The 27,330-nt window shown below is 37.2% G+C and overlaps 1 protein-coding gene across 5 annotated transcripts in view; it reads left to right on the top strand.

Annotated features, from left to right (window-relative positions):
• Positions 1 to 27,330, top strand: part of LOC136034603 (uncharacterized) — a 146,162-nt gene that overhangs the window by 4,479 nt on the left and 114,353 nt on the right. For 4 of the 5 annotated variants that reach the window (XM_065715876.1, XM_065715871.1, XM_065715874.1 and 1 more), the window contains exon 2: positions 17,077 to 17,835. In XM_065715876.1, coding sequence (XP_065571948.1) covers positions 17,116 to 17,835 — 720 coding nt within the window. In that variant the 5' untranslated portion in view covers positions 17,077 to 17,115. The remainder of the gene's footprint in view (positions 1 to 17,076; positions 17,836 to 27,330) is intronic. The other variant, XM_065715872.1, reaches the window with a different exon arrangement.

Genomic DNA, 27,330 nt, shown 5'->3' with positions numbered 1-27,330 from the left:
GGCAATTAATTGTCATGAACTTATTTTCCTCAAATTGAAAAAGAAATCCCTGGCTTTACTTCGAAAATCGCTAGATTTTTTCTGTTTTCAGTAAGACGCCTTGCAAACAATAGAGATAACAATTCACATTATAGAAGAAGTAAAACAAAATGACTGCTTTGAAATGGTGAGCTAGTTTTGAATTTTGGTTTGATAATACTATCTTTGTAAATTTAGTTTTGACCCAACTCCATTTCAGCATTACAGTTTGGATTTACCAATTGTCCTAATCATTGTAAAAAAAAAGCTTTTAAGTTAAAAGCTTCCTTAAGTACAATCTTATCAAACAGTTTATGGTAACAAACTGTAAGTAAGGGGTGATGCGGCTCAATAGTGACCAAAACTGTATGAAACAGAGTCTTATATAATAATAGGTACATCAAAATAATCGCATTTTACTGCTTATTCAAAATAGATAAAATTCGTCGAGTTTAATGTTACCCATCGAAAGTTACGAACTGGAGAAAATCTGCCGAATTTTTGAAAAAGGGGGGAAACGCCCCTAAGAAATAAATTGATCCTAAAGAAAATTATACCACAAGATTCAGAATATCCGAGAATTCTATTGTAGAGGTTTCAAGTTCCTATATACAAAAATGTGGAATTTAAATTTTTTGCCAGAAGCAATATTGTGGATGCGTGTTTATTTGTTTGTTTTCCTCAGGGGTGATTGTATCCAACCAGTGATCCTAGAAGATCGGGATAGGGCTTATATGATCGGAAATAATGAAGCTATATTGCCCTATTTAAGTGACCCAAAATATTGGAGGGGGGCAGCTTGCTCCCCAAATTGTCTAATTAAAATTTTGAGATAACTATTTTCTTCAGCATAATCAAAAGATGAAATAACTATGTCTTTAAGGATCATTTGTAAAAATTGTACATTCGTCTCAAAAATTTTTCAGTGGTCAATCTTCTTCCTCACAAGAAAAAGAAAAGGACGAACTTACAACTCAATTTTTGTTGGAAATTTAAATTACACGTGGACCAAAGTATAGGTGCAAACACGTTTTTTCACTGTTCTAAGCATATGTTTCAGGATTGTGGTTTAGTATTGAGAAATATCGTCCAACTTCCTGTCAATGTATATATGTTTTTTGTTAGATATTAGATTAAGACTTCAATTTTGTCCGGTGTATTAGGATTGCAAGTTAAGTTATTTTCCTGAAGAAAAAATAGCAATTTTTAGTATGTAAGTAATGGTTCACTGTCCGTAGTTGCCATGCATTTCAAATTGCCTAAAATTTTGAATCTTACGTTGTCTCAGTCTGGACCTTTCAATTGTTACACCTGATGCGTCCTACCAGACACATCAAGCTACATAGTCGTGACCACGGGGATAACAAAATGGTCAGTTTTGTCAAATCAGTATGCAGTCACCTTTTTTATAAGCATGTTGTGTGTCCAGAGGAAGTAATAGTTAAAAGAAAGTGCAGTTTTTATGACTAATATTCTACTTTTTGTGTGTTTTAATGTTTATATTCCCTGTGCAAATTTTTGGTATGTTATTTTTGTGTAATCCTACGGTTTCTAGTGTTTCAATGTACAAAGGAAATTTTACGACTTTATGAAGGGAAATTTTATGGAATTTTAGGGAGGCAATTTTATTTGTGGATAGGTGACATTTTGCTTTATCTGTTTACCGAATTGTATTTGATATTTGATTTGCCTTTTTATGATTGAAATATACGCCAGAAACATTAGCAAAAACGAAATTTTCCTATATTAGACAAGTTTTGATCGTTCCTTTAAACAGTACAAAATACAATTGAAATCGTGTCGCTAAATCGCTTTTTCATAGGAAGCATGGACGTTAGGGCGTTTTTAAAGAAATGTTCCTAGTGAAAGGGCTATAAACAATTCATCGGTGTAAATCCTGTCCCTCTGGAGTTCAGACATATTTTCTACTTTGGAGCAGAAACTCAGTTTATTAGGAAAATTTTTTCAGATATAATGCGAAGGAATAATTTCTATTTATTTCAAGTACCAACCCTGTAAGAAAAAACTTGGTTTAATTAATGATAAGAAAAGAACATAAAATTATAGATTCAAAAAAAATATATTTTCTCTCATTCTTACTGCAAGATCCGGATAATAATTTAATGCAGACTTTGAGGAGTATGGGACTCACACATAGAGTGGATTCCGCCTTACATCTTGCTTCACCCCCTGCCAGGATCTAGTTGTCCCAAACTGCGCTTTCTTAGGAAGAAAGTTCAAGAAACCAATATTCGGGGGAGGGTTTTCTGTTCATGTACATTATGATGTGGTTGTACAAAAAGAAGTGATAAGTATCAAATAAATATGCATTGGAAAGAATTAAACTGAATAGCTGTTTGAGCGTAAGTCATTATACACACATACAAAATAGGTCCAAATCTTAGGAGGGGGTGTCCTTTAGATCAGATACCCCCCTCCTCCCATGGATCTCCACTGTTTGCAGGTACGAGATATGTGTGACTATTAATAGATTGCTAAACTAAGGTATATTTAGATATACAACCAATTGGGCTTTATTATTAGCATAATTTCACACAGACCCTCTCTCTGTCTGCATTTGGAATTTTTTTTACAGTATTTTGAACAATGTGCTTTAATTTTTCAAAATATCGACGAAAAATAAAAATATAATGTCTGAAATAATCGTTATGGGAAAAAACTAATGAAAATAAACTGAATGTTTAATATATTATTTTAAAAAATTACAGTAAATAATTTTCAAAGAAAAATAAAGAGCTATATTAAGGTTAAGACCAACTTAAGTTTATAACTAAAGTACCTATAATGATGTTAATCCTGGAAGTTTCGGCGGTTCAAGGTTTTTTTTTTTTTGGGGGGGGGCATTTTCCTTGAAAGTTTTCTGTTCGCGCCGAAGAAGAGAGGTTGTTGTCCTCTCTGAATTTTCGCTTTCTTTTTCAGTATTTTCGTTTCGCCTTAAACAAACCCATTATTGATCTTTTTATGGCACTTGGTATTAACCAAGTGACATATAGCAATCGCAAATTCTGTCGGTCCCGGTTTTGCTACTTTAGGCACTTTCAGGTAAGCAAGGACGATGAAATTTAGCAGGGGTATCAGGTACCGGACCAGATTAAAATACAAATAGTCGTTTTTCTCGATTTGACCATCTGGGAGGCGGCGGTTAATTCGGAAAAAATGAAGTATTTTTAACTTAGGAACGGTCGATCAGATCTTAATGAATTTTGATGTTTGGAAGGATATCGTATCTCAGAGCTCTTATTTTAAATCCCAACCGGATCCGGTGACATTGGGGGGGGGGAGTTGGGAGGGGGAAACCTAAAATCTTGGAAGACACTTAGAGTGGAGGGATCGGGATGAAACTTGGTGGGAAAAATAACCACAAGTCCTGTACATGATTGACATAACCGGAACGGATCTGCTGTCTTTGGGGTGGTTTGGGGGGGGGGGTTAATTGGAAAAATAAAAAAATGAGATATTTTTAGCTTACGAATGGGTGATCGGATCTCAATGAAATTTGATATTTAGAAGGATATCGTGACTCAGAGCTCTTATTTTAAATCCCGACCGGATCTGGTGACATTGGGGGGAACCTAAAATCATCAAAAACACTTAGAGTGGAGGGATCGGGATGAAACTTGGTGGGAAAATAAGCAGAAGTCTTGGATACGTGATTGACATACTTGGAACGGATCCGCTTTATTAGGGGAGGAGGAGGGTTAATTCTGAGAATTTGAAAAAAATGACGTATTTTTAACTTACGAAGGAGTGATCGGATCTTCATGAAACTTGATATTTAGAAGGACCTCGCAACTCAGATCTCTTAATTTAAATCTCAGCTGGATCCAGCATCATTGGGGGGGGGACCGGAAATCTTAGAAAATACTTAAAGCGGAGAGATCAGGATGAAACTGGATGGGAAGAATAAAAACAAGTCTAAGATACATGACTGACATTACCGGACCGGATCCGCTCTCTTTGATGGAGTTGGGGGAGGGGTAATTCGGAAAAATGATGTATTTGTAACTTACGAACGGGTGACCAGATCTTAATGAAATTTGATATTTAGAAGGATCTTGTGCTTTAAAGCTCTTATTTTAAATTCCGACCAGATCCTGTGACATTGGAGGGAGTTGGAGGGGGAAACCGGAATTCTTGGAAGACGTGAAAATTGGGGTATTTTTATCTTACGAATTGTGATATGGATCTTAATGAAACCTGATATATAGAAGGATCTTATGTCTCAGATGCTCCATTTTCGAGTCGAATTGGATCCAGGGACATAGGGGGCTGGAGGAGGGAAACAGACATCTTGGAAAATGCTTAGAGTGGAGAAATTGGGATGAAACTTGATGGGAAGAATAAGCACAAGTTCTAGATATGTGATTGACATTATTGAAACAGATCCGTTCTCTTTGGAGGAGCTGTGGGGGGGGTGTTTATTTGAAAAAAATTAGAAAAACTGAAGTATTTTTAATTTAAGAACGGGTGACACGCATCTTAATGAAATTTGATATTTAGAAGGAATTAATGTCTCAGAGCTCTTATTTGAAATCCCGACCAGATCTTTTGACATTGGGTGGAGTTGGACAGGGAAATTGGACATCTTGGATATCGCTTAGAGTGGAGGAATTGGGATGAAGCTTTGTGGATAGAATAAGCAAATATCGTAGATACGTGATTGACGTAACCATACTGGTTTTGCTCTCTTTGGGGGAGGGGTTCAGTGCTTTGGCGAGTTTGGTGCTTCTGGACGTGCTAGGACGATAAAAATTGGTAGGCGTGTCAGGGAGCTGCACAAATTGACTTGATAAAGTCGTTTTCCCAGATTCGACCATCTGGGGGGCTAAAGGGAGAGGAAAATTGGAAAAAAATGAGGTATTCATAACTTACGAGTGGGGGATCGGATCTTAATGAATTTTGATATTTAGAAGGACATCGTGACTCAGAGCTCTTATTTTAAATCCCTACCGGCATTAAGCCTTTGATTTTCCTCTTAAATCAATCTATTGATTCTTAGGATTTTGTTAGAGCTCATACCATATGAGCTCTTGGCTCTTCTTGCCTCGTCACACGTGTCATATGAGCTCTTAGCTCTTGTTTATCTTATACTATATTGGCAACCTGGTACAAATAAAGCCTTTTGATTTATTTCTAAATTCTCCTCAATTTTCCCTGAAATTTTTGACTAATGCACTTATCGTTCCCGAGGTATTGCACACAATATTGAGAACCCAAATGCGCATAATATCTTCAAGATCAACATGCTCCTCAGCTTTTTCTGAAAGTTTCTACTTAATACCATTAACCATTCCTGAGATATTGCAAATATGCTCTTTTGACAACCGTTATGCGTATAGAGTCTTGATTAAATTCAATATCTCCCTCAACATTCTCTGAAAGTATCTATTTAATTCAGTTAACTGTTCCTGAGGCATTGCAGATAAGCCTTTTTGACATTCTGGATGTATATGGTGTCTTTTAATTCAATCCAACATCACTCTTAGCAATTCCTAAAAGGCTCAAGTTAATCCTTGTAGCTATTCTTGCGATCGGTATAGATGCGCCCAGATATGCATTTTTCGCACCTAGTAAATGCACCTAGTGTCTTACGATTTCGAGCAAATTCCCCCTCAACATTCTCTGAAAGTTTCAACTTAATATTCTTAGTAGTTCCTTAGATACTGCAGACCTGCCCTTTTGAGTGCTTGGATTCCCGGAAAATTCTAACTTCATAACCTTAACAATTCCTGCGATATTGTAGATAAGCCCTTTCGATTTAGTTCAATAGCTGTAAAAGTAGTTGAAGTCTAGTCTCGAATAGTCATAAGTAGTCGCAGTCACATGTATTATCCTCTCCTTGCAGATAAGCCCTTTGACAACTTGAATGCACTTAAACTCTTTTGATTCTGAGGTATTCACAGGTGCGTATGGTCAAAATCGCAAGTAGTTGCAGTAGCCTAATAGTAGCCCTGAAAGTTGTGTAACCCTTAGCCGTTTCATGATGTTGCAGATGCGTCCTTTTGATAACCTGGATGCTTATAGTGTATTATGATGTAGTTTAACATTCCCGGAATTGTCATATTTATACCCTTAGGCTCTTTGGACAAACCTAGGATTGAAATCCCCCTCCCTTTTCCAAATAATAAGTCCTATATGTTAACAATGGGAAAATCACAAAAATAATGGGATATTTTTACCCTTGCCTGGGGGGCTTTTGAGGAGGGGTTCATGTCATCCCTGGAGGCTTAATTATTGAGTCTTTTGACTGTTCTGAACAAAATGGTTACCTCAGAATTGTGATGAGTATTGAAGGGGGCATCTAAAATGTTCTAGGGAATGTTGCCCTACGATCACTTTTCAACCCCCTTTCCCCTCAATATGCCGCGGAAGTTTAAACTTAATTTTCAGTCGTTCCTGAGATATTGTAGATGCGCTCTTTTGATATACAGCATGTATCTAGTGGGTTTTGACTTAGTTCGACATCCGCCTCAACGTTTCCTGGAGGCTTTATATTGTTACCCTAAGTCTTTTGAAGACCCAGGATCAAACATTATTTCTCAGAGTAACTCTATATGTCCACAATTGACAACTTGCAAAACTTACAGCCCTTGTCTCAGGGACTGCCGGGGTCATCTCATCCCTGGCAGTATAGTCATTTGACCTTCAAACTATTTTGAACAAAATGGCTTTCTCAACATTGTGATCTAAAAAGGGCGTGCGAGGGAAATAGCTGCCTTCCCATCGTGTTACTCTTACAATGTAGACTAGAACACTTAATTTCCAATCAAATAAACACCCTCTGAAGTTTCTATTACCACTTCTTCCATATGAGGTGGCTCCAGGGAAAAGAAAAGAAATCATTAGATAACACATTAAAGCCTTAAAAGTACTTACAATATTAGAGTGCTCTTTGGTTTTTTGGAATTTCCGAAAACTGTTTTCGTAATTAACTTTTACTGACAGGATAAACATAAGTAACAGTTGTTACTCCAAAACCATTCTTTATAGTTCAACTTATTATTTCATTTGGCAGTTTTTATTCGAGACTGTGTTTTTAGTTTTCATTTAATAAGGAGGCTGCGAGAGGTAGTTCTAAAGCTTTAATTAACGATTTTCAACCATGGAGGTTAAGATTGTACCCTTTTTACACTTTCCAGTCTTTTAACTCCAGAAATTGCACCAAAAAATGCCAATTTTTTGGTGTCGTATGGCACTTTACGATAAGGTTTATCAAGATGAATTTTCAAAAAGTGCGTTGATATGACCAAAAGCTTAGAATTGTGCCATTGTATATCTCTCGATGTTGCAGTAGCGTGCTGGTTCTGCTAGTCAGCAGAACTAGTCAGCAGAACTAGTCAGCAGATGATGGGAGGTTGACCATACAAAAGGTCGAATTTTAAGCCTCTGGTTCTGGGTTTTCGACCACGGAAATTATTATGGTACCATTTTCATGATTCCCGGCCTTTTCACTCTGGAACTGGCTCTAAAACTTCCATTTGATGTCTCCTAGATTTTTTCGCCACTCCTTCGCTTTGAAAAATATCTTTTCTTGGGGTATTTTTATTGAAAAAAAAAACACAAAATTTCTCACCCTACATATTGAAAGATACATTTTTCTCACGCCCTCTGTGATTTTCATTAATTGACGCTACTGCTCCCTTGACAGTTCTTTTAAAAGCGCGTTTTAAGTTTCCAGTTACCATGGGCCGTGGTTCGATCTTTACTTGGTTTTAGCTGCAATCATGATGAAAACAACAAAAAAGTGCGTTTTTATCAAGGCGTTCTCATACCTCAGTCAGGTTTTAGTTCAAACTCTACTGAGGATGGGGCCCTCTAGACTAATTTTAAAGAAAATTCTCTCTCCTCTGAATGCAGGGGTGCATCTATTACTAGTAGAATTTCTTTTTTTTTATCCAGGAGATGAATGAATCTTGCTAAGAACTGATAAGTCATAGAAATATGCAATATTGTCAATTAAAAAAACTGAGAAGAGCAAGCTTGTGAAAAAAAAAAATCTAAATTGTAAATTTTTTAGTAGACGAGTATGAAGCTGTCTTTTATCCATAAACTGTCTTATTTTATGATTTTTAAGAGCTGGAGAGTCCTAGGTTTTAAATGGGTAGGAATTAGAGTAACAACTTTTATTGTCAATTACGTATTCAAGGTCGTATTAAATATAACAAACATACAGCTACAACCATTTTAGTTCTTAATCTGTGATAACCATTTTACTACGACAATGCAGCCAATCTTTCAAAGTAGCCTTTTACGGTAACTACGTATTAGTTATATTTTTATTGAAAAGTAAACTAGAATTGGGGGTAAAATCACGCAAAATTTATTGCTCCAGGCTAGAAGTAATTATAAGACCCCAGCTACTCTCGATCCTAAAAAAAGTACTCTGGTTGCTTCAGAAATGATATTAAGAATGGGTTGTTTTATAATGCAAACCCAACTTTTTGGCTAACCTACTGCTTGTTTTTTAGGATGTATAACCAAATACCAGAATGATATTTTCTGGTATGCTAACCGCAAGAAAACTGGAGACGTGTGGTTTCTTTGTTATTAACCCAGTGGTAATTACATTCGTGACAAACAAATCGTGACTCATTTCCAATTTTTTCATTTTGAATTTTATGTTTTTACTCTCGGAAAAGCCAAATAGCGTTGAGAACACGCCCCAATAGGAATTGTGTGAGCACCCCTAAGCTTTTTATTAACGCTTCATCAACTAGGCTATAGTCTATAAAAACATGTGATACGCTTCATCAACTAGGCCATAATCTAGAAAATGTTTAATCGTTTCTTTGCAAGAAAAATTCATTTTATAAAGGCTGCAACATTTATCATGGTAAAATTTGCAAGAAATGTTAATTGTGTCAATATATTGCGTTGTTTTTCCTGTTCCCTTACCTTCCAAACCGTCCATGGTAATGGACAGTTAGTAAAAAGCAATTCTGGTCAATATTAACCGAAACTCTATAGAATGGAAACGTTGTTTGCGTAAGGCGTGTTACAACGCTTGAGGGAACAGGAATTTAGAGTCAAGGTGTTCTCAATCAGCAATGGAAGCCGCAACCAAGTCTCGTTTATGGCAGTTTTTGCACCATAAAAAAATCTGGCCAAAATAAGGGGAACTTGCTATTGAGCAGAAATTCCGAACCAGCCAAGCAGTTTTGAATGGTCTAAACGCTATGTAGAATCTCTGTTTTCAAGGACATGTCACTGTTTGGGCGGTGGTGCATTCGTCCCTAAACATATATGCACCCGTACCAAATGAGAGACCATCATTGACAACTACTTGTAAGCTTCGTTTGGCTGAGTTGATTTAATTAGACTTAATTAATTTATGTGCTGGATTGCACAGTTGTATTGTATATCCCCAAATTTCTGAGGACAAGATTTATCTGTCTGCTTACTACCTACTTAAGTCCCATTCTTCCTCATTGAATGTTTTGGGGCTGTTCTGTTCCAAATTTTGTATACCAGTTCTCGGTATGCTGCTTTGTCAGGTGCAGCTATTGGTATTCTGAATACATGCTACCTGCCAAAGTTGTATCCACCTTTTACAGGGGCTTTTGTCGTCGTCCAGGGTTTTCAACTGTCTCTTTTAGCAATATCTTGATTAAGCAAATAGGGTTCATTATCTTGGTGTGGAGGAACCAGCGCAATTGCTGTCTTCTGGCCTTGTTATAATCGTGTCTGGTAGCTTAGTCTTACTCTGACTTTCGTCTGTGACTTGGTCAGTGTATTTCATCTTTTTCATCCAGCATTTCATTTCGAATTCGATAAGGATACATTTGTATTCAGCTTTTGCTGTCCATGGTTCACACACACACATATAGAGCAGTGGGCATGATCGGGTTGTTGAAAAGTTGAACATTCATATGGTTTGAAAGGTGGCTGAATTTACGTACGTGGCGGCAAACCCGATGTGGCAAGAGCTAGGTGGTATTTAATGTTGGCAGTGTGACAAATATCGATTGATCAGAGTATCATCTATCTTCGCCCCGTACTCAGTGGTTATCAGGGAAACGATGGCATGCAGAAATGGGGTGAACAATTGTGAGTAGAGGATGCATCCCTATAAGACACCAGAAGTTGCTAAGAAATCACCAGAGGCGATTCAATAATCTGCTTTTGAACTGATGTTTTCAATGGTTCTAGCGTTTCCATCTGGGACTCCAATTTGTCTTAGAATATGTCACAAACCTTCTTTCCAAATAAGATCAAGTGCTTATCTAAAATAGAGTGAATAGCTAACGGAATTTTGTATTCAACTCTCCATAGTGCCATTATTAGACATACACTAAAGATGTGATCGATAGTTGATCATCCTAGTCGAATGCCGGCCGGTGGTTTCGGCAATAGCAGAAGCTGTGATTGCTCTGATTCTACTGAGGAGGATTTTAGTTATGGGTTGAGTTTGTTGGCTTGTCAGACTTATAAGCCGGTAGTTTTTACACTCTGTTTTGGAGCCTTTGTTGTGGACTGGGACTATTTCTGCCTCACGCCACTATTGTGGACAGATTCAGTGGACCAGGTGGCTAAAATAATGCCATTGTATAGGTCAACAGCATCTGAGCCAATATTTACTTGCTTCGTTGCGACATTATCTGATCCCAGAGCAACTCTCAATGATCTTTCTACACCCCCTCCCAAAAAATAGCTTTCAAATTTTTGACATTTGAGGCCATAGGTCAGTTGCGTTTTAGATAAACTTTCACTTGATCATCCATAAAAGCTTGTTAGAATCAGAATCAACTCATTAGAATCAACGCTAGAGCGTTGCATATAGTATAGGTCATAGGGCTCCATTGTTCTATTATTATTATGTTTTTTTTCAGAGGCACTTTATGGAAGGGATGTTCGTAAAAACTTCGGAGGGGGCTCATTTGATTGGAAATCGGAAGTTCTAGAGTCCTTTTTAAGAGTCAAATGTGATCGGAGGGCAATTTGCCCCCTCCCCCATGCCCTTTTTCTCCAAATGCATCAGATAAACCTTTTGAGATAGCTATTTTGTCAAAAATAGTTGAAAGGTCAGATGAAAAACTCTGGTGTCGACACACCCCCCGAGGGCCCCGGGGTAGACGTTGTAAGTTACGCCCTGGGGGCATATATGGCTCTTATGGAAGGGATACTCGTAGAAACTTAAGACAGGGCTCATTTTGTTGGAAATTGAAAGTTCTAGTTCACTTTTTAAGAGTCAAAGGTGATCGGAGGTCAGATAGCCCCCCACGCCCTCTTTTACACCCAAATATACCAGATTTTTTTTTTGAGAAATTCATTTTGTCAAAAATAGTTCAAAGGTCAAATAATAAAAACTCTCACGTCGACTCAACCTCTCAGGGCCCGGGGGAAGGCGTTGTAAGTTACGCCCCGGGGGCATATATTGTTCTAATAGAAGGTATACTCATATAAACTTTAGAGAGAGGTTATTTGGTTGGAAATTGAAAATTCTAGTTCACTTTTTAAGAGTCAAAAGAGATCCGAGGGCAACTAGCCCTCCTCTCCCAACACCCTCTTTTCCCTAGACCCATCCGGTACAAATTTTGAGATAGATATTAAAACAAATCTCATACATCAGATAAAGTAAGGGGTGGTCGTGTAAACTTCGAAGGTGGCTCATTTGGTTGGAAATGGAAAGTTCTAGTTACATAGTTATGAGTCAAAAGTGAGTGGGGGGCATCCCCCCCACACGCACAGCCTCTTTTCCCCAAATGCATCCAATGAAAATTTTGAGATAGTCACTCTGTTTGAAATAGTCCAACGATCAGGCAACAAAAACTACGTTGTCAACATACCCCCCCTCCCCGCACCCGGGGAAGGGTTGTAACTAATAAGGTTTTTATGGAAGATGTGGTTGTATAAACTTCGGAGGTGAATAAAATGATTAGAAATTGAAAGTTCTAATTCCCTTTTTAAGAGTCCAAAGTGATCGGAGGGCGAATAGCCCCCTCCCCCTCCCATGGCTCCAATCAAAATTTTAAAATAGTCAAAACTCCAGGGTTGACACAATCCCCCAGAGCCTGGGGACAAGTGTTGTAAGCTATGCCCGGAGCCATATAAGGTTTTATGTTAGGGGTGACCGTATAAACTTTAGAGATAGCTCATTTGATTAGAGATTGAAAGTTCTAGTTACCTTTTTAAGAGTCATCAAAAGTGTAAGAGGCATCAAAAGTAATTTGAGGGCATCTTTCCCCCCACGCCTTTTCCCTAAATTTATGAGATAAAAATTTGAGATAGACATTTTGTTCAAAATACCCCCCCCCAGAGCCGGGAGAAGTGTTGTAACTTATGCCCTGGGGGAATACAAAGTTTTCATGGAAGAAGTACTCGTATAAATCTCGGAGACTCAAATGATTAGAAATTGCAAGTTCTAATTCCCTTTTTAAGGGTCAAAAGTGATCCAATAGCAACTAGCCCCTCCCCAGCCATTTTTCTCCAGATGTATCAGGTAAAAATTTGGAGAAAGTCATTCTGTTAGAAAATAGTTAAAATATCAGATAACAAGAACTTCGGTGTCGACACAACCCCCAGAAACCGGAGGCAGGCGTTGTAATTTATGTCCTGGGGTCATACATGGTTTTTAGGGAAGAGATACTCGTATAAATTTCATAAAAGGCTCATTTGATTGGAAATCGAAAGTTCTAGTTCACTCTATAAGAGTAAAAAGAGGTACGAGGGCAACTAGCCTCCCACGCCCTCTTTTCCCAAACCCACCCGGTATAAATTTTAAGATAGCTATTAAAAAAATGTTTCAAATATGAGACAACAAAACACCGGTGCCGACACACCATAAACACCCCCCACCCCCACCCCCCCATCCTGGGGGCAAGTGTTTTAAGTTTTGATCTGGGGACGTATAAGGTTTTTATGTAAGGGGTGGCTGTATAAACTTCGAAGGTTTTTTATGGACTAGGTGGTCTGGAGGTTACTCAAATGATCAGAAATTGAAAGCTCTAATTCTTCTTTTACGAGTCCAAAGTAATTCGATGTTTGACTAGCCCTCCCCCTCCTCCCAACAATGCCCAGTAGAATTTTTTATATAACCATTTAGTTCAAAATGGACAAAATACAATATAACAAAAACTCCAGGGATAAAATAGTCCCCCAGAATCTGGGAGCAAGCGTTGTAAAATGTACCCTGGGGGCAAATAAGGTTTCTGTGGAAGGGATGGTCTTCTAAACTAAGTACGGGGCTCATTTGATTGTAAACCAGAATTTCTAGTGCCCTTTTTAAGAGTCTAAAGTGATCGGAGGGCAACTAGCCCCCCTTCCCAAGGCTCTTTTTGCACAAATGCATCCAATCAAAATTTTGAGATAACTATTTTGTTAAAAATATTTTTATGATCAAATAACCAAAAACTCCAGGGTTGAAACAATACCCCAGACCCCGAGGAAAAATGCTGTAAGCTATGTCCCGGAGGCATATAAGGTTTTATGGAACGGGTAGCCGTATAAACTTCGGAGATGACTCATTTGACTGGAAATTGAAAGTTCTAGTTACCCTTCTTAGAGTCATCAAAAGTGATCGGGGGGCATCTACCCCCCCATGCCTTTCCCCTAAATGCATCCGATAAAAATTCTGAGATAGCCATTTTGTTCAATATAGTTCAAAGATCAATTAACAAAAACACATGGGTCAACACAATCTTACAGAACCCAGGGGAGTGCCCCACAGGCAGATAAGGTTTTGTGTAAGGGGTGGTCGTATAAACATCAGAGGTGGCTCATTTGACTGGAAATTGAAAGTTCTATTTACCTTAAGAGTCATCAAAATTGATCGGCGGGCATACCCCCCCCCCACCGCATGCATCCGATCACAATTTTGAGATAGACATTTTGTTTGAAATAGTCCAACGTTCATATATATATATATATATATATATATATATATATATATATATATATATATATATATATATATATATATATATATATATATATATATATGTCTTAGACGGAATTTCCGTAAATTTAATCTCCGTTCATTCATTGCCATTTATAAGTCAACAGTTCGACCTATACTCGAATTAAATAAAAAAAACTGATTTTTTTAGCTGAAAGTAAGGAGCGACATTAAAACTTAAAACGAACAGAAATTACTCCGTATATGAAATGGGTTGTCCCCTCCGCAATCCCTCGCTCTTTACGCTAAAGCTTTTAATTGTTTTAAAAAGTAGAATTGTGGCAAAGAATCAAACTTTAGCGTAAAGAGCGAGGGATTGCGGAGGGGACAACCCATTTCATATACGGAGTAATTTCTGTTCGTTTTAAGTTTTAATGTTGCTCCTTACTTTCAGCTAAAAAAATCAGTTTTTTTTTATTTAATTTCTGAACGTTTTTGAATTAATGCATGTTTGTTTTTGGGTCTCCGCACATAAATTATTAAAATGAAATTTGTATATTAATTCTTTTTTGGCTAAATGGCTTTCTCTTAGTTTTGATCAGACGATTTTGAGAAATAAGGGGTGGAGAAGGAGGCCTAGTTGCCCTCCAATTTTTGGTTGACTTAAAAAGGCTATTAGAACTTTTAATTTTTAACGAACGTTTTTATTAGTAAAAAATATACGTAACTTAAGAATTAACTTACGTAACAAACTTTCATAACCTTATATTTTTATTATGTATACGAGGGGGTTTGTACCCTCGTTAATACCTCGCTCTTTACACTAAATCTTAACTTTTCTCCCAATTCTTTAAGAATGACCCCTGAATCAGAAAGGCCGTAGAATAAATAGTTGAAATTACTAAAAATACTTTAGCATAAAGAGCAAGGTATTTATCTCCTCCTAAATACCTCGCTCTTTATGCTAAAGTATTTTTAGAACCCCTCATATGCGTAATAATCTCTGTTCGTTTTAAGTTTCAATGCCACTTCTTCCTTTCATTTGAAAAAAAAAGTTTTCATGTTTATTTTTCAATATTCTCTTATAGTAATGCTAGAGAATCCTGCGCCCTTTTCATTGAATTTTTCATCCCCCATGACAGATTCCTCCAAGGAAAGATCCTCCAACATAGCCCCCTCTCCTCAGCCCCACCCCCAAACAAAATAAAATCCCCCTGAAAACGTCTGTACACTTCCCAATAACCATTACTATATGTAAACACTGGTCAAAGTTTGTAACTTGCAGCCCCTCCCCCAGGGAATTGTGGGGGAGTAAGACATCCCCAAAGACATAGTTATTATGGTTATCGACTATGCTGAACAAAATGGCTATCTCAAAATTTTGATCCGTTGACTTTGAGAAAAAATGAGCGTGGGAGGGGGCCTAGATGCCCTCCAATTTTTTTGGTCACTTAAAAAGGGCACTAGAACTTTTCATTTCCGTTAGAATGAGCCCTCTTGCGACATTCTAGGACCACTTGGTCGATACGATGACCCCTGGGAAAAAAAAAAACAAAAAAACAAATAAACACGCACCCGTGATTTGTCTTCTGGCAAAAATACAAAATTCCACATTTTTGTAGATAGGAGCTTGAAACTTCTACAGTAGGGTTCTCTGATACGCTGAATCTGATGGTGTCATTTTCGTTAAGATCCTACGACTTTTAGGGGGTGTTTCCCCCTATTTTCCTAAATAAGGCAAATTTTCTCAGGCTCGTAACTTTTTATGGGTAAGACTAAACTTGATGAAACTTATATATTTGAAACCAGCATTAAAATGCGATTCTTTTGATGTAGCTATTGATATCAAAATTCAATTTTTTAGAGTTTTGGTTACTATTGAGCCGGGTCGCTCCTTACTACAGTTCGTTACCACGAACTGTTTGATACAATTCGTCAGTATGGTATCCATTGAATAAAAAAGACAGAGCAAGGGTTGAAAAAATACAGCAAAGAGCAACTAAGCCTGTACCTTATTTGAATCATTTGCCGTATGAAAATAGACTGCATTGATTTGTATGTGTGTATTATGTTGTCAGTATTGTTATAATTTCTTTTTATTATGTTTAGTGCGACAAGCTTGAAAGTTTACCGTATTTGGTATTAATAAATAAATAAAAAAGAAAAATGTCCTGTTGGTAAAAGGTGCTGTTAACGGCCGTTTAATTAGGATAGGAAACTTTTTGAAAAAAGTGCTAAAAGCTTTAGCGTAAAGAGCAAGGCATTGAGGAGGAGGGGGACAAACCCTTCATATACAGAATTATTTCTGTTAGTTTTGAGTTTTAATGTTGCTCCTAACTTTCAATAACAAATTATTTTTATTTAGTTGTTGATAGTGTAGTAGCCGTCAAGTTTGTTTAAGTAAATGTAGATTTAATGTGAAAAGCTATATGCAAAAGACATAGTTGGTTATAGTGGGAGAGGTAATGGTGGAACTTTCTGTGCAGGGGCCTGAAATACCAAAGTATGCAATTTTAGGCTTCAATTACATATCTTTGAGACTCAAATAGTAATTTGAAGTGTGAGCGAACAACATACCAAATAGGTTAATGCATTTTTGTTTTTAGCGACTGAGCACTATTAAATTGAAATAGTAGCATTATAACGAATGAAATTTTAGCATTTTGAAAATGGTTGAATCGTGGCCAAAAGATCTGGAACCCTTAGCCAAGTGTGTAAATATCTACCCAATTTATTCTTATCGCCCTGTTTACTTGATTTATTTATGTCAATGATTTTGTTGATTTTGTTTTGATCTCTATAGGTTTTTGATTTTCATCGTTTTTTTTTTCGAGGATGTGCCAAAAATGTAATTACAAGGAAGGCACATACGCAAGAACTTTTTTCGGGGAGGGCCTGCTAGTAAATTTTTTTAATGAATTCGATAATTTGTATAAGAAGTACTCCGAAATTTAAAAAAAAAATGGGTTTCAGGGGGGGGTCTGGCCCCCGAGCCTCCTTGCGTATGTCCCTCGCCAATGCCAAAATGAGGCAATTTATTAGGCTTCTATATTGGAATAAAGTAAAAGTCCGAGAGAATTTTTTTCTAGTCCCCAGGAATGTTAGGAAAGAGGTATGTTAGGCTATATTCTGTAAGCGAATTGTGTAAAAGGTTTAATCTGTTCCCCTTTTAATGCTGTTCTCATCGTATTTTATTTTTTCAGGTCTTTCTTTTTTAGTGACTTAACATCTTTATTTCCATCATGTCTGGCAAGCTTGAGATCCAAGATCGATTTCGACCAATTAAACCAGTTCCTGTGAAAAGGGAGCAGATTAAATCAAGTGCCGATGAAGATGATAAACTGAAAAACAACTGTCAGTTACATCGATCACCCTTGTACCGATCTCATCGACTCCGTCGAACTATCACAAAAGCCAGCAGTACCGATGATGAATGCACCACTCGTGAACCAATATCTAGCCCAAACCGAGCAAGGTTACGAATGCCTCGTGCAAACTCTGTGGGACCGCGACCCGATACACAGCAGGGTGCAATGTCACAATCATACCCACCTGATTCCCCAAGAGGATACCGTGGATTGCGTCTTCACCTGAGGGGTAGCAGGAGCCGGCCAGTCCAGCCTAACACAAGTGAGGAAAAGCTTATTAAATTTCCGCCATCGAGAATACGACCTCGCGGAACAGAAAAGAAAGTGAAACAAGAAGAAGAGAAAGAACCTCCTGATATTGACAGTAATAAAGATAAAAATCGGGAAAAAATGAGACGGAGTGGTGTTAAAAGTGACGGTTGCTCAGATATGGAATCCTCGGATGAAGGTGACGAAGATGAAAAAATAGTGGAAAAATCTGAAGATGGGAAATATATAAAATATAGTGCGATTATCGGCACTGGAGCTTTCAAAAATGTGTATAAAGGATATGATACAAGTACTGGTGGACCTATTGCTTGGTGTGAACTCCAGGTAAAGATTGATTTATCCTAAATTATAAGTGTTATTAACTGTGTTAGTCCAATTAGCACGTTAGTCCCTTTTACTTTGATCATTAATTTAAAATTATCAATATAGGTACAAAAAGGTCCAACCTTTGGGAGAAATGAGAAAAGTGCAGTTTTCTAGGGTCCTTTGGATATTTTTTTAGGGGAAGGGGGCTAAACCCCCTAATGAGCAGGTATCGTTATCAAGATACTCCATTAACAATAGTGGCAATATTCTGCCTTGGACTTGTATGGACCTTCATTCAGGGAGCATAGCGAGTTATACGTACAAGCAGGGAAGACATAAGACATCTTTTGTCCCTGAGATCCAAGATAACATACGTCAAAATTGAATCTTTACGAAAATCCAATTGTACATGCGCTGTCCGAAAATTCTTAAATAGGGAAGTATATTTCTAGAAGGAATTCAAACGTTGAGGAAAACCTAGATATTTTGATCTCAAAATGTTTTTTTTTTTGGTAAGATTGGACCTCCTTTTCTTAGGAAATATTTTCTTAAATTTTCCTTGCCCCCAGTGGGATTTTCGCTGTGTGATCCTATGTCCTTGACCCTCTAATAAAATTACGAAGCTTTTAGTCTGCATTCGTGTCAAAATCTTTACTTGCAGTTTAACGTTTAGACAAATTCAAATTAATATTTTTATTGATACTTTGAATCCTTTCAACATAGTGTCTTGGATGTCTTACAGAGAGATGAAAAATGGTTTAGCTAAAATCTCTACTTGGATTAAAGTTTGGGGTCTGCCTCCCCCCGAGTCTAAAATTTTACGGTATGGCACATGTTCCTGTTTGCTTCCAGAGTTCCGAAAAGCCCCTTCCCAAGTTCTGAAATAAATTTCTGATCAAATGCTAAGGAGATGTACATGTAAGAATTCAAGGAGAAGGGAGGGGGAGTATATGACCATTCAGCTTGGTAGAATTTGGCCAAGGAAGTCAGTATTTGAGATAAACGTGGAAAAATACAAAAACTTGCATTGTAGTTATATTATTTTTAACCCCAGACTTGCTTTGAAATCATATCAATTGGAAATGGTTCTAATGTTTTACCTCAAATTTGTGGTACATTAGGGATTGGTTTCATTTAAAGATAGCAGCCTAAGGTTGAACGCTGGACCTTCAACGGTGCTTGTTTAGCCTGTGATCTTCTTTTTTTTTTTGTCGTCCCTAAAATTAAGTACCAAATAATTACGGGTCATATTAAGGGGCTTCTTACCAGCGTTATCAACGCTTTGAGATAAATTTTACCGATTTTCCAACCGAATTGTAGGCAACCACAAAAGATTCTGTGTGGCACAATTGTAGCACTAGACGTCAGTTTCCATTACACGCATGAAAATACTAGAATAAACTAAAAAAGCAAGCTATTTCTTCACTCGTATATCTTCTCTTAGAAAAAATTCTGACCGCTGTTTCTCGTACAATGATTAGTGTGAATTCCGCGGAGTTTCCTTCTTTCTTTCTTTTTTTTACCGCGTATCCATTTAAAGAATTTTTTCTTTTGTTTAAATCTGTTAGAAGTAACCGGCAATTTCTACAATAAAACTTGATCAGGTAGATACGTGTTAAAGTACCGAAACACAATATAAATATTAGGTTGTACTATAATATGTCCAAATGTACTGCATTGTACCAGAACGTCTAAATTGTTCTAAAAACAGTACAATTGCACCGCGGTTATAACGCTGCTACGTACTTGGCCGAGTTAACAAACACTAGGCACACGAACGTAAAACAGCGTGCAGACTACGATGATTAGGTGTCACATTCATGCGCTCCTATTATTGACTATGTGCAAACTTCCTGAGTCATGAAGAGTATGGTCGTTTGTATTTTGGGATTGAATTGAGGTTTCATCTGCAAATTGAAAGGAAAAGTGATATTTCTTCGAAATATGAAAGCTTTTGAGATTTGATTTTTTTTTCACTTTTTGTTTATTTCCCTAGATACTTGAATCCCAATTAGCGACGGTTGTTAAACTTTTTATGTATAGCATTCTTAGTCGGGGAATCACATGTTTTGACGCCTGACAAATTGATTCTTTTTGAGGAGCGATACCTGGAGCATTTGTTAAGTGACAATGAATGCATGCCAAGATTATTTAGACTTTTATTGTTGGCGCCTAGTTTTGGATTTTTGCATATGTCTAATTCTGGGTTTTTGGATGCTGCATGAGTCGTCATCGGGAAGTTAACTCAAGCAAATTTAAAATGGTTTCTCTGAAACTCCTCAAAATTCACCAAAAGACCAATTTTAATGACTCGTCTCTGAGAAGCGTTACGACGAATTTCTACTTGGCTACAGTCTTGGGTGACTCATTTTTCAGTGTGTGGAGGAAGCTGGGTCCTGTGGGAAAGGATGATCGCTCTGGGTGCATAACTGGGTGCATATGCAATACTTCAAGAGAAGCATGCTGTTGATTTATAATTAACATGAAACTTGTGAATAGGCTAGTTACATAGTATTCGTCATACTTCTAAACGGAGGGACAGGGGCTAAAACTGTTCTGAAGGAGGCCTCTGGAAACATTTCATTTCCTCACTTGATCATTTCTTTCAGACAAGCCTAGTCTGCTGTCTCCTGTTTCTTTCCCCCCCCTCCTCCGCTGATCGTCTGTGCCTGTCTGTTTTGAGTTTAAATGAATCAGACTAGAGTAAGTTTTAGAGCATTATTCCTATATTTACCGACGGTCAGCTGTTCAGAATAAAAAAAGAGATACAATTCGTGTTTTATCTTTTTGTAGCCATGTGTAAGAAGAAATGTTCGTGGGTATTTACGTATTATACAGACCACAGTCAAGAAGTGGAGTTGAGTTAATCATAGTGAGGTACTTGTATGATATATCGACCACACTCAAGAAGTGAAGTTCGGTTAATCATAATGAAATATATCAAAATCAGATGAAAATATTATACTTTAGTAACAAAATTATGGAAACTGCAACAAAGAATTGTGGAAAGCAGATTGCCCAGAAACGGTTATTTTAAATACCTAACCAAAATACCAACTCTATATATTAAATATTTAATTAGAATATACCTACATAGTAATTCATCTCACTGTGCCTGAGCTACTTGTCTCCGAATGTATAGACAGACGAACCGGTATTACGCAGAGAGATAAAACTCCTTGAGTATGGTCGATATATCACACAAGTCCCCATAATGAAATATACCAAAATCTGATGAAAATATAATACTTTTGTAACAAAATAATGGAAACTACAACAGAGGATTATGGAAAGCAGACCGCCCAGAACGCATTATATTAAATACCCAGAGCTCATTATCTCCAGTCGGACATTGAGAAACCGGTTTTAAACATATTAGAACAACAATGTAGTCGGTATAATATGTAAGTACCCTTTTAGTGTGTATAATTCGTTTTCGCGAAAGATGATTCCAATCTGCTTATTTATTCCCATTTATTACGTACAATATTTTTGTATGCAAAACGAAGGGTACTTATAGATTCTACAAGCAAGCCCTTCGGTCTTAAGAATTCAGACAACATATTAATCTTTGACCTTCTCTACCAAAGTTCCGGTAAAATTTATTAAAATTAAGTTTGACCTCTTTTTAAATCGTCATATTAATTCCATAGTATCTTATGTGGATTGAAGCCATTTATCTCAATTAGTAATCTATCTTAAGAATAGTTATGATTGTGTTGTTACAGCATCTCTGTTTGCATATGTAAGCTACCCTGGGGTGAAGCTTTCCGGTTAAAAAACTGAATTAGCTATGGGGTATTTATTTTAATGAGCTATTCGCTCTTTTTTTTCACGTTCAGAATCAAAACGTCTTATCAATAAAACGTTTCTCAATATTTTTTCGTTTTGTAATTATATCCACATAAGATTTTTGGCGACTCCCTTTGAAGAATTGTCATGCCTTGCTTAAAAATGATATAAAATTAATAGCAAATAATTCTATCTCAGCTGGGTTTATGGTTAGACAAACTTGGGGAAGGGCTAAACTTCCAAAATATCTGTCAACAAGGGAAAACCTGCTCGAAATTAAAGTAAAGTAGGAATTTTTAAGTTCAGACTAAAGTCAAATAAAATAATGTGTATATGCGATAGATGGTTGCACTAAAATCCCAATTGCCAAAAACAAAGCTTACTGAGAGATTCCGCTAAGAGGCTCAGGAAGGCACTATAGTATGTGCCTTTTCATCTCGAATGACGCTTGAAAAGGCAATACTTCTTAAAGTGACTGCTTTCAAAGCTAAATAAGACCCGGACTTTTTAAAAATGAAGGCTTTTGCTCAATGAAATTTGCTTCTTTTGATTTGACGAAGATGAAAATTTGGTCTAACTTTGGTAAATGTTTACTTTCGTTCCAAGTGCTCTTTCGTTCCAAAATTCTGACTGACAATCACACATTGCTTCCTTATCATTATTAGAGAAGCGCATCCAATTTCTGCTTGACCCTCCTCCTCCATCGGGCAAACTAAAAATGCATAAAATGTGCTTGCTTACTGGTAACATTACCTATAGAGCGAAGTGTATTAGTCCATGAGCCCTACGGGCAGCGGGGCGAGGTCTGTAGTCTATATTTATTCAACAAAGAGTGAAACTAAAAAAAAGGAACTTAAATAAATATAGAATACAGACCTCGCCTTGCTTTCCGCGGGGCTCATGTACTATCTGCTTCGCTCTATAGGTGCTCAATGGAATTCCCGCGGGGCTCAGTGGAATCTGCACGAAAGTAAACATTTACCCTAACTTTTTTTCCCGGAAGCAATACAAATTTACTGCTTGAATGCGTTTGATCTATATACATTTTTTATTCTTTATCTTTGTTTGACAAATTAATAAAAGGCTGCGGTTATATGTTCGTTTACATAGAAACTCACATTTTGTAATTGTGTTGTAATTGGCGTGCGAATTCCATTGATAAAAGCTGCTGAACACTTTAGCTTTGAAGGTAAGATATGTATTGCATTAAGTTCAAAAATATTTAAAAGTTAATGACCTTGTTCCTCAGCATAAAAGTAATGTCTCACTTAAATTTGACTAAAACTGATTACGAAAAAGTCGTATCTGAAATATTTATGAAATCCCAAGGGAGATCTACATGCAATGGTGGGGATGCCCATGTAGTATTGACTTGAAGGGCCCTTCGGAAAAAGAAAAAAATCAATTTATTTTTGGTGCAAACATTCTTGAAGGAATTCATATTCGGAGGAGGGAGAATTAGCTCCCCTACAAAGGCCAAATGTATAAAAAAAATAGCCACCTCTTTCGGCAACTAAGCCAGTTTTGTCAGCTCTTTGTCCCCCTCCGGCCCTCGCATATATAGCCAAACGACGACACCTTTGCTCCTTATGGCTGGTAGTTTTGGCTTTTCCACCTTAAACGGTTTTATCATCCACCAAGTTTCCGGTTTTCTGTTTTCTTTTGTTTATATTTTTCGAAAAGTATAGCTTTTTTACTTTCTCATGGTTCCGAAGCTTCTCCACTCAAACAGTGATAATGTTTTGAATTGTTTCCATTGCACTGACAAAATCTACCTCTTAGCCAACCAAAATTGAAAACCCATTGCCTGCAAAACCAAAATTTCAGCAATTACTGATTCAAGTTAATAGACTTAATGAAAATATCTACTGACCCCATCTTTCTTAAGCTTAAATAAACGGACTTTACTGACTCTCGTTCAGTTGGAAATTGTTTGTGTTATTTCACGAAAAGCTAGTTTATTAACATTTTCGAAAAATAAAGGACATAGCACTTGCATGAATCATGTCCAATAGTTTTCTCCAGCGCTGTCACGGCTGGAAATCATCTGCATGTGCGTTCACGAAAATTTTCTGTTGGATGGCCTGAAAAAAAAATTGATAAGTGGAAAGGAAGGTTCGAGGGCTTATTTTTGTCTTAAAAGTTACATAATATCTCCGAATATTACAAATAAGGCACTATCTTTTTAAGCAGCTGGCAATAACTACCCTACTTTGGTCGATGCTTTCTATTTAAATTGTGTTTTTCGACTTTAGCCTACCTGCTTATTTCGATTTCTTAAGCTCTTTTTTTTGACCCCATATGTTTTGGGATATTCAAAGGCAGGTTAATTTAAATTTTATAAGACGTAACAATTCTTGGCTTGGTCTTTTAAGTTGAAAGGTTCTCGCCACAGTTCGGTCACATTGTCTCCTGTTTACCTACTGAACAATTAAGACATTGTAAATCAGTCGTATGGTTTTGACGCAGTTATCATCTTTTCATGTCGCCAAGAAAAAAAAAATTACCGAACAAGAGCTACCCTTTTCATGTTTAGTGTAGCTGTGAGAGTCAATTAGTGGTACCGTATAGCAATTTGTTTTTGACATCAACATGGTAAACGATTTCTACACGAAGATTCTTGCACAATCTTAAACTGATTTTTCTTTCATGTATTTATATGCACTCGCAAAACCTGCATGGACAAAGGGCGTAATGCTTAAGAATAAGGCTTGCTTCAGAACCCACTGTAAGAAGTTATGGGAATAAATATACACAAGCTCCGAATATTGTATGCTTAGAAATTTAAGATTAGTATGCTTTTGAAAACAAATCTCAGAACGAAATAAACCCATCCGCGATAATCGGCGAATGTTTAGCTTATTCCGAATATTATGTAATGTTGGACCAAATATTTGAACTGTATTGTTATTTGTACCTCTTAGAAGCCCCAAAAAACTGTTTGAAACACATAAACTATAGATTGGAGAAAGAAGCTATATTGCTTATTCGTGTTCCCTTTAAGGTATATTTCTTTATGAACCGGTTCAAGTTAAAATCCAATCAAGTGCTTTGAGGCTAAAATCCCACAATTGCGTCCAGACTAAATGTGTATTAAAGCTACCAGCCATGAGGTTATCACCAAAATCGAATTCCAATTTGAGTAATTAAAAGCTGTCGCTGACTATGGTCGTTGGGGTTTTGTTTTAAAGGAAGTACTTACACGTTTGATTAGTTTCGCTTTGAGGTTAGTAACTCCCATTTCCTAAACTTGACTATTGCGTACTGTAGTGTCTTATCACCTCTGTTGTGTCAATTGTCAAATAGTTTGCTGTGTCATAGTCAGATTACTAACTTACAGTTTCTCGGTTAATAAGGTTAATCGTGGTGAACCTTGAAGAATATACGCTTCCTATGTGATGTAAGCGAAAATTAAGCAGCTAGTGTTCAGCCGCATAAACACTTCGAGTCTGTAACGAACATGGAAGTGCGCACAAGGGGTGAGTAGGGGGGTCCCACACCACAAAATATCAGGAAATTATAATTTCTTCGGATAATATCGAATAGTGCTCATATACAACAAAAACTGCGTGAAAAGTCAGACGTCATAATTCATCAGTTGTATAGTAGATAACACCATTAGGAATTGAACGGATACTAAAACTAATCCGAACTTTTTGACGTTATTCCTCGTAATTTATGGTAATACCACCAGCTAGGGAAGAATAAACAGGTCTTTATATCCCTGACGCTATCTGTTGTCCCTTCTTTTCTTTTTTGACTTACCCACTAGAGTTAAAACCGCAAGCTCTGGAAAACAAATAGGCAATTTTACCGAGGCCTGGTTTGTATACATTTCCCTGCTTGATTTTTGAGTTTTGGTCCTTTTCTTTTAGGCAGCCGTAATACTTTCGTAGGTTATTTGTCTGGTGATCAGAGGTTAGTAAACCAAAAAGGGTAAGAGACAAGCCTAATGATTAATTAAAAATAGAAGAAACTATCCTACCTGTGGAAGTAAAGTTCTTAGGGATCACATATTTGTCAGACTTGTATAGAGCAGTAAATTATCTCTTATTGTTCCTGAGACGCCAATTCTAGATCCTTTTTTGGTTTCCAGGAATTAATTTTGGAAAAGGTCGATTTCGAAATTCCCTACATCTGACTTTTATGTTCGGAAATTATAATGTTTTAGGCATGTAAAGCGTAGCCTTAAAAACTGGACCGAAACAAGCATGACCCTGATCCGACTCACAGTTGCGGGGGAAGGTTACATTTATAAGTTGAAAGTGATTGGAGACCAACCAGCCGCGGGGATTATTTTCGGGGGGAGGGGGAGGGGTAAACGTCAGCTCCGAAAAACTACCAAGTTGGTGTACTAAATACCAATGTTCTTTTACATTGATATGTAAATACCACATATTGAATACCTAAAATTTAATTTTCTAAATACCAAAAAACTGGTTGTTTGATCTCAACCATGCACGATGGGGTATGAGAACTAATGTCCTAACACTGCCTCTATGCGACCAGGTCTAGATGCAACCCGGGGGGAGGGGGGTAAAGTTATTGTCATCATATCGTTTAGAACGGATCGTCCTATCTCAAGCAAACTTGGTGGGAAATAAGAAATTATGTTGTACTTGCCTATAGGTCTATAGGTACCCAAATATAGGTTTAAAGATTAGAGGAGGGATTGACCTAAATTCTTGTCACCAGTATAGCCTATCTGCCAAATAGGGCGTTCAGGTTTCAACACATTGTTAATATCTACGTTGTGTATTAGGGGGCTGGTCCCAATCCAACCTCTGTAGGCGTAAAGTGATTCCTAAATGCAAAATCGCTATCCTCAATTGCATAGCTTAGCATAGATTCTTTTTGCGGAGAGAAAAACTCACCCTAAGGAGGGGGGTTCGCCTAGTAACATTATTTTTTAGCCGTTGTTTATATAAAAGAACATTTGCTGTAAATTTCGGTGAGGGTAGGGGTAAGCCTTACCGTGACTAGATATCCGGCTGTAACAAGAAAAAACACTCCCTGTTGGATCACTCGAAGGATTGGCTTATGAAATGCCTGTGTTCCTGCTCTTTCGTTCCTAAGTCAATCAGCCCAAACGCCAGATTTTTTACTTGGTCCCGTGCAGATCGAGGAAATTTTGAAGTTCTGTTGAAGGAATAGAACGTGTTCAAGGAGTAGAAAGTAAGTGGAATACAGTCAAAACGAGAGACAAAAAATATTTCTGACATAAAATGACCACCGTTTTGAGGGTTGAAAGAGTTTTCAAAGGGTTGAAAGTTTCCTGTCGTCATCCCCTCCTAAAAAAATTATATTCAGGCTACATCCACTTTTCAGATGGCTATAGGCTTATTCTCCTCAATATCTGCATAAACCTAAAATTAAGAAGTATTATGTTGGCTCTGGAATCAGCTAATTATATCTCGGTGCAAATTCAATTGCAAAAATCACTCAGTTCTATGTCCAAAAACATCATTCCATACTTCACAGAGAATCAGACAGTAAATAATTCCGTGAACTAGCTGGTGCACGCAAGCAATTATGGTTCACATTCCAGGATTACTGACACTAAATGGCCATGACGCACGGTTGGCATAAGACAAACAGCGGAAGTAAATTTCACTTTGTAATTACATTATAACATCAACAGTCGGCAAATATTGTATGTACGCACCAGATCGTAGGAGGAGACTACTTCCTTAATATTGGTAATTGTCTCCCTAAACTTTT

The sequence above is a fragment of the Artemia franciscana genome, chromosome 13 (assembly GCF_032884065.1).
Source record: "Artemia franciscana chromosome 13, ASM3288406v1, whole genome shotgun sequence".
Taxonomy (NCBI): Eukaryota; Metazoa; Arthropoda; class Branchiopoda; order Anostraca; family Artemiidae; genus Artemia; species Artemia franciscana.
Note: the sequence above shows the minus strand (reverse complement) of the source record. Positions and strands in the feature narration are given on the sequence as shown.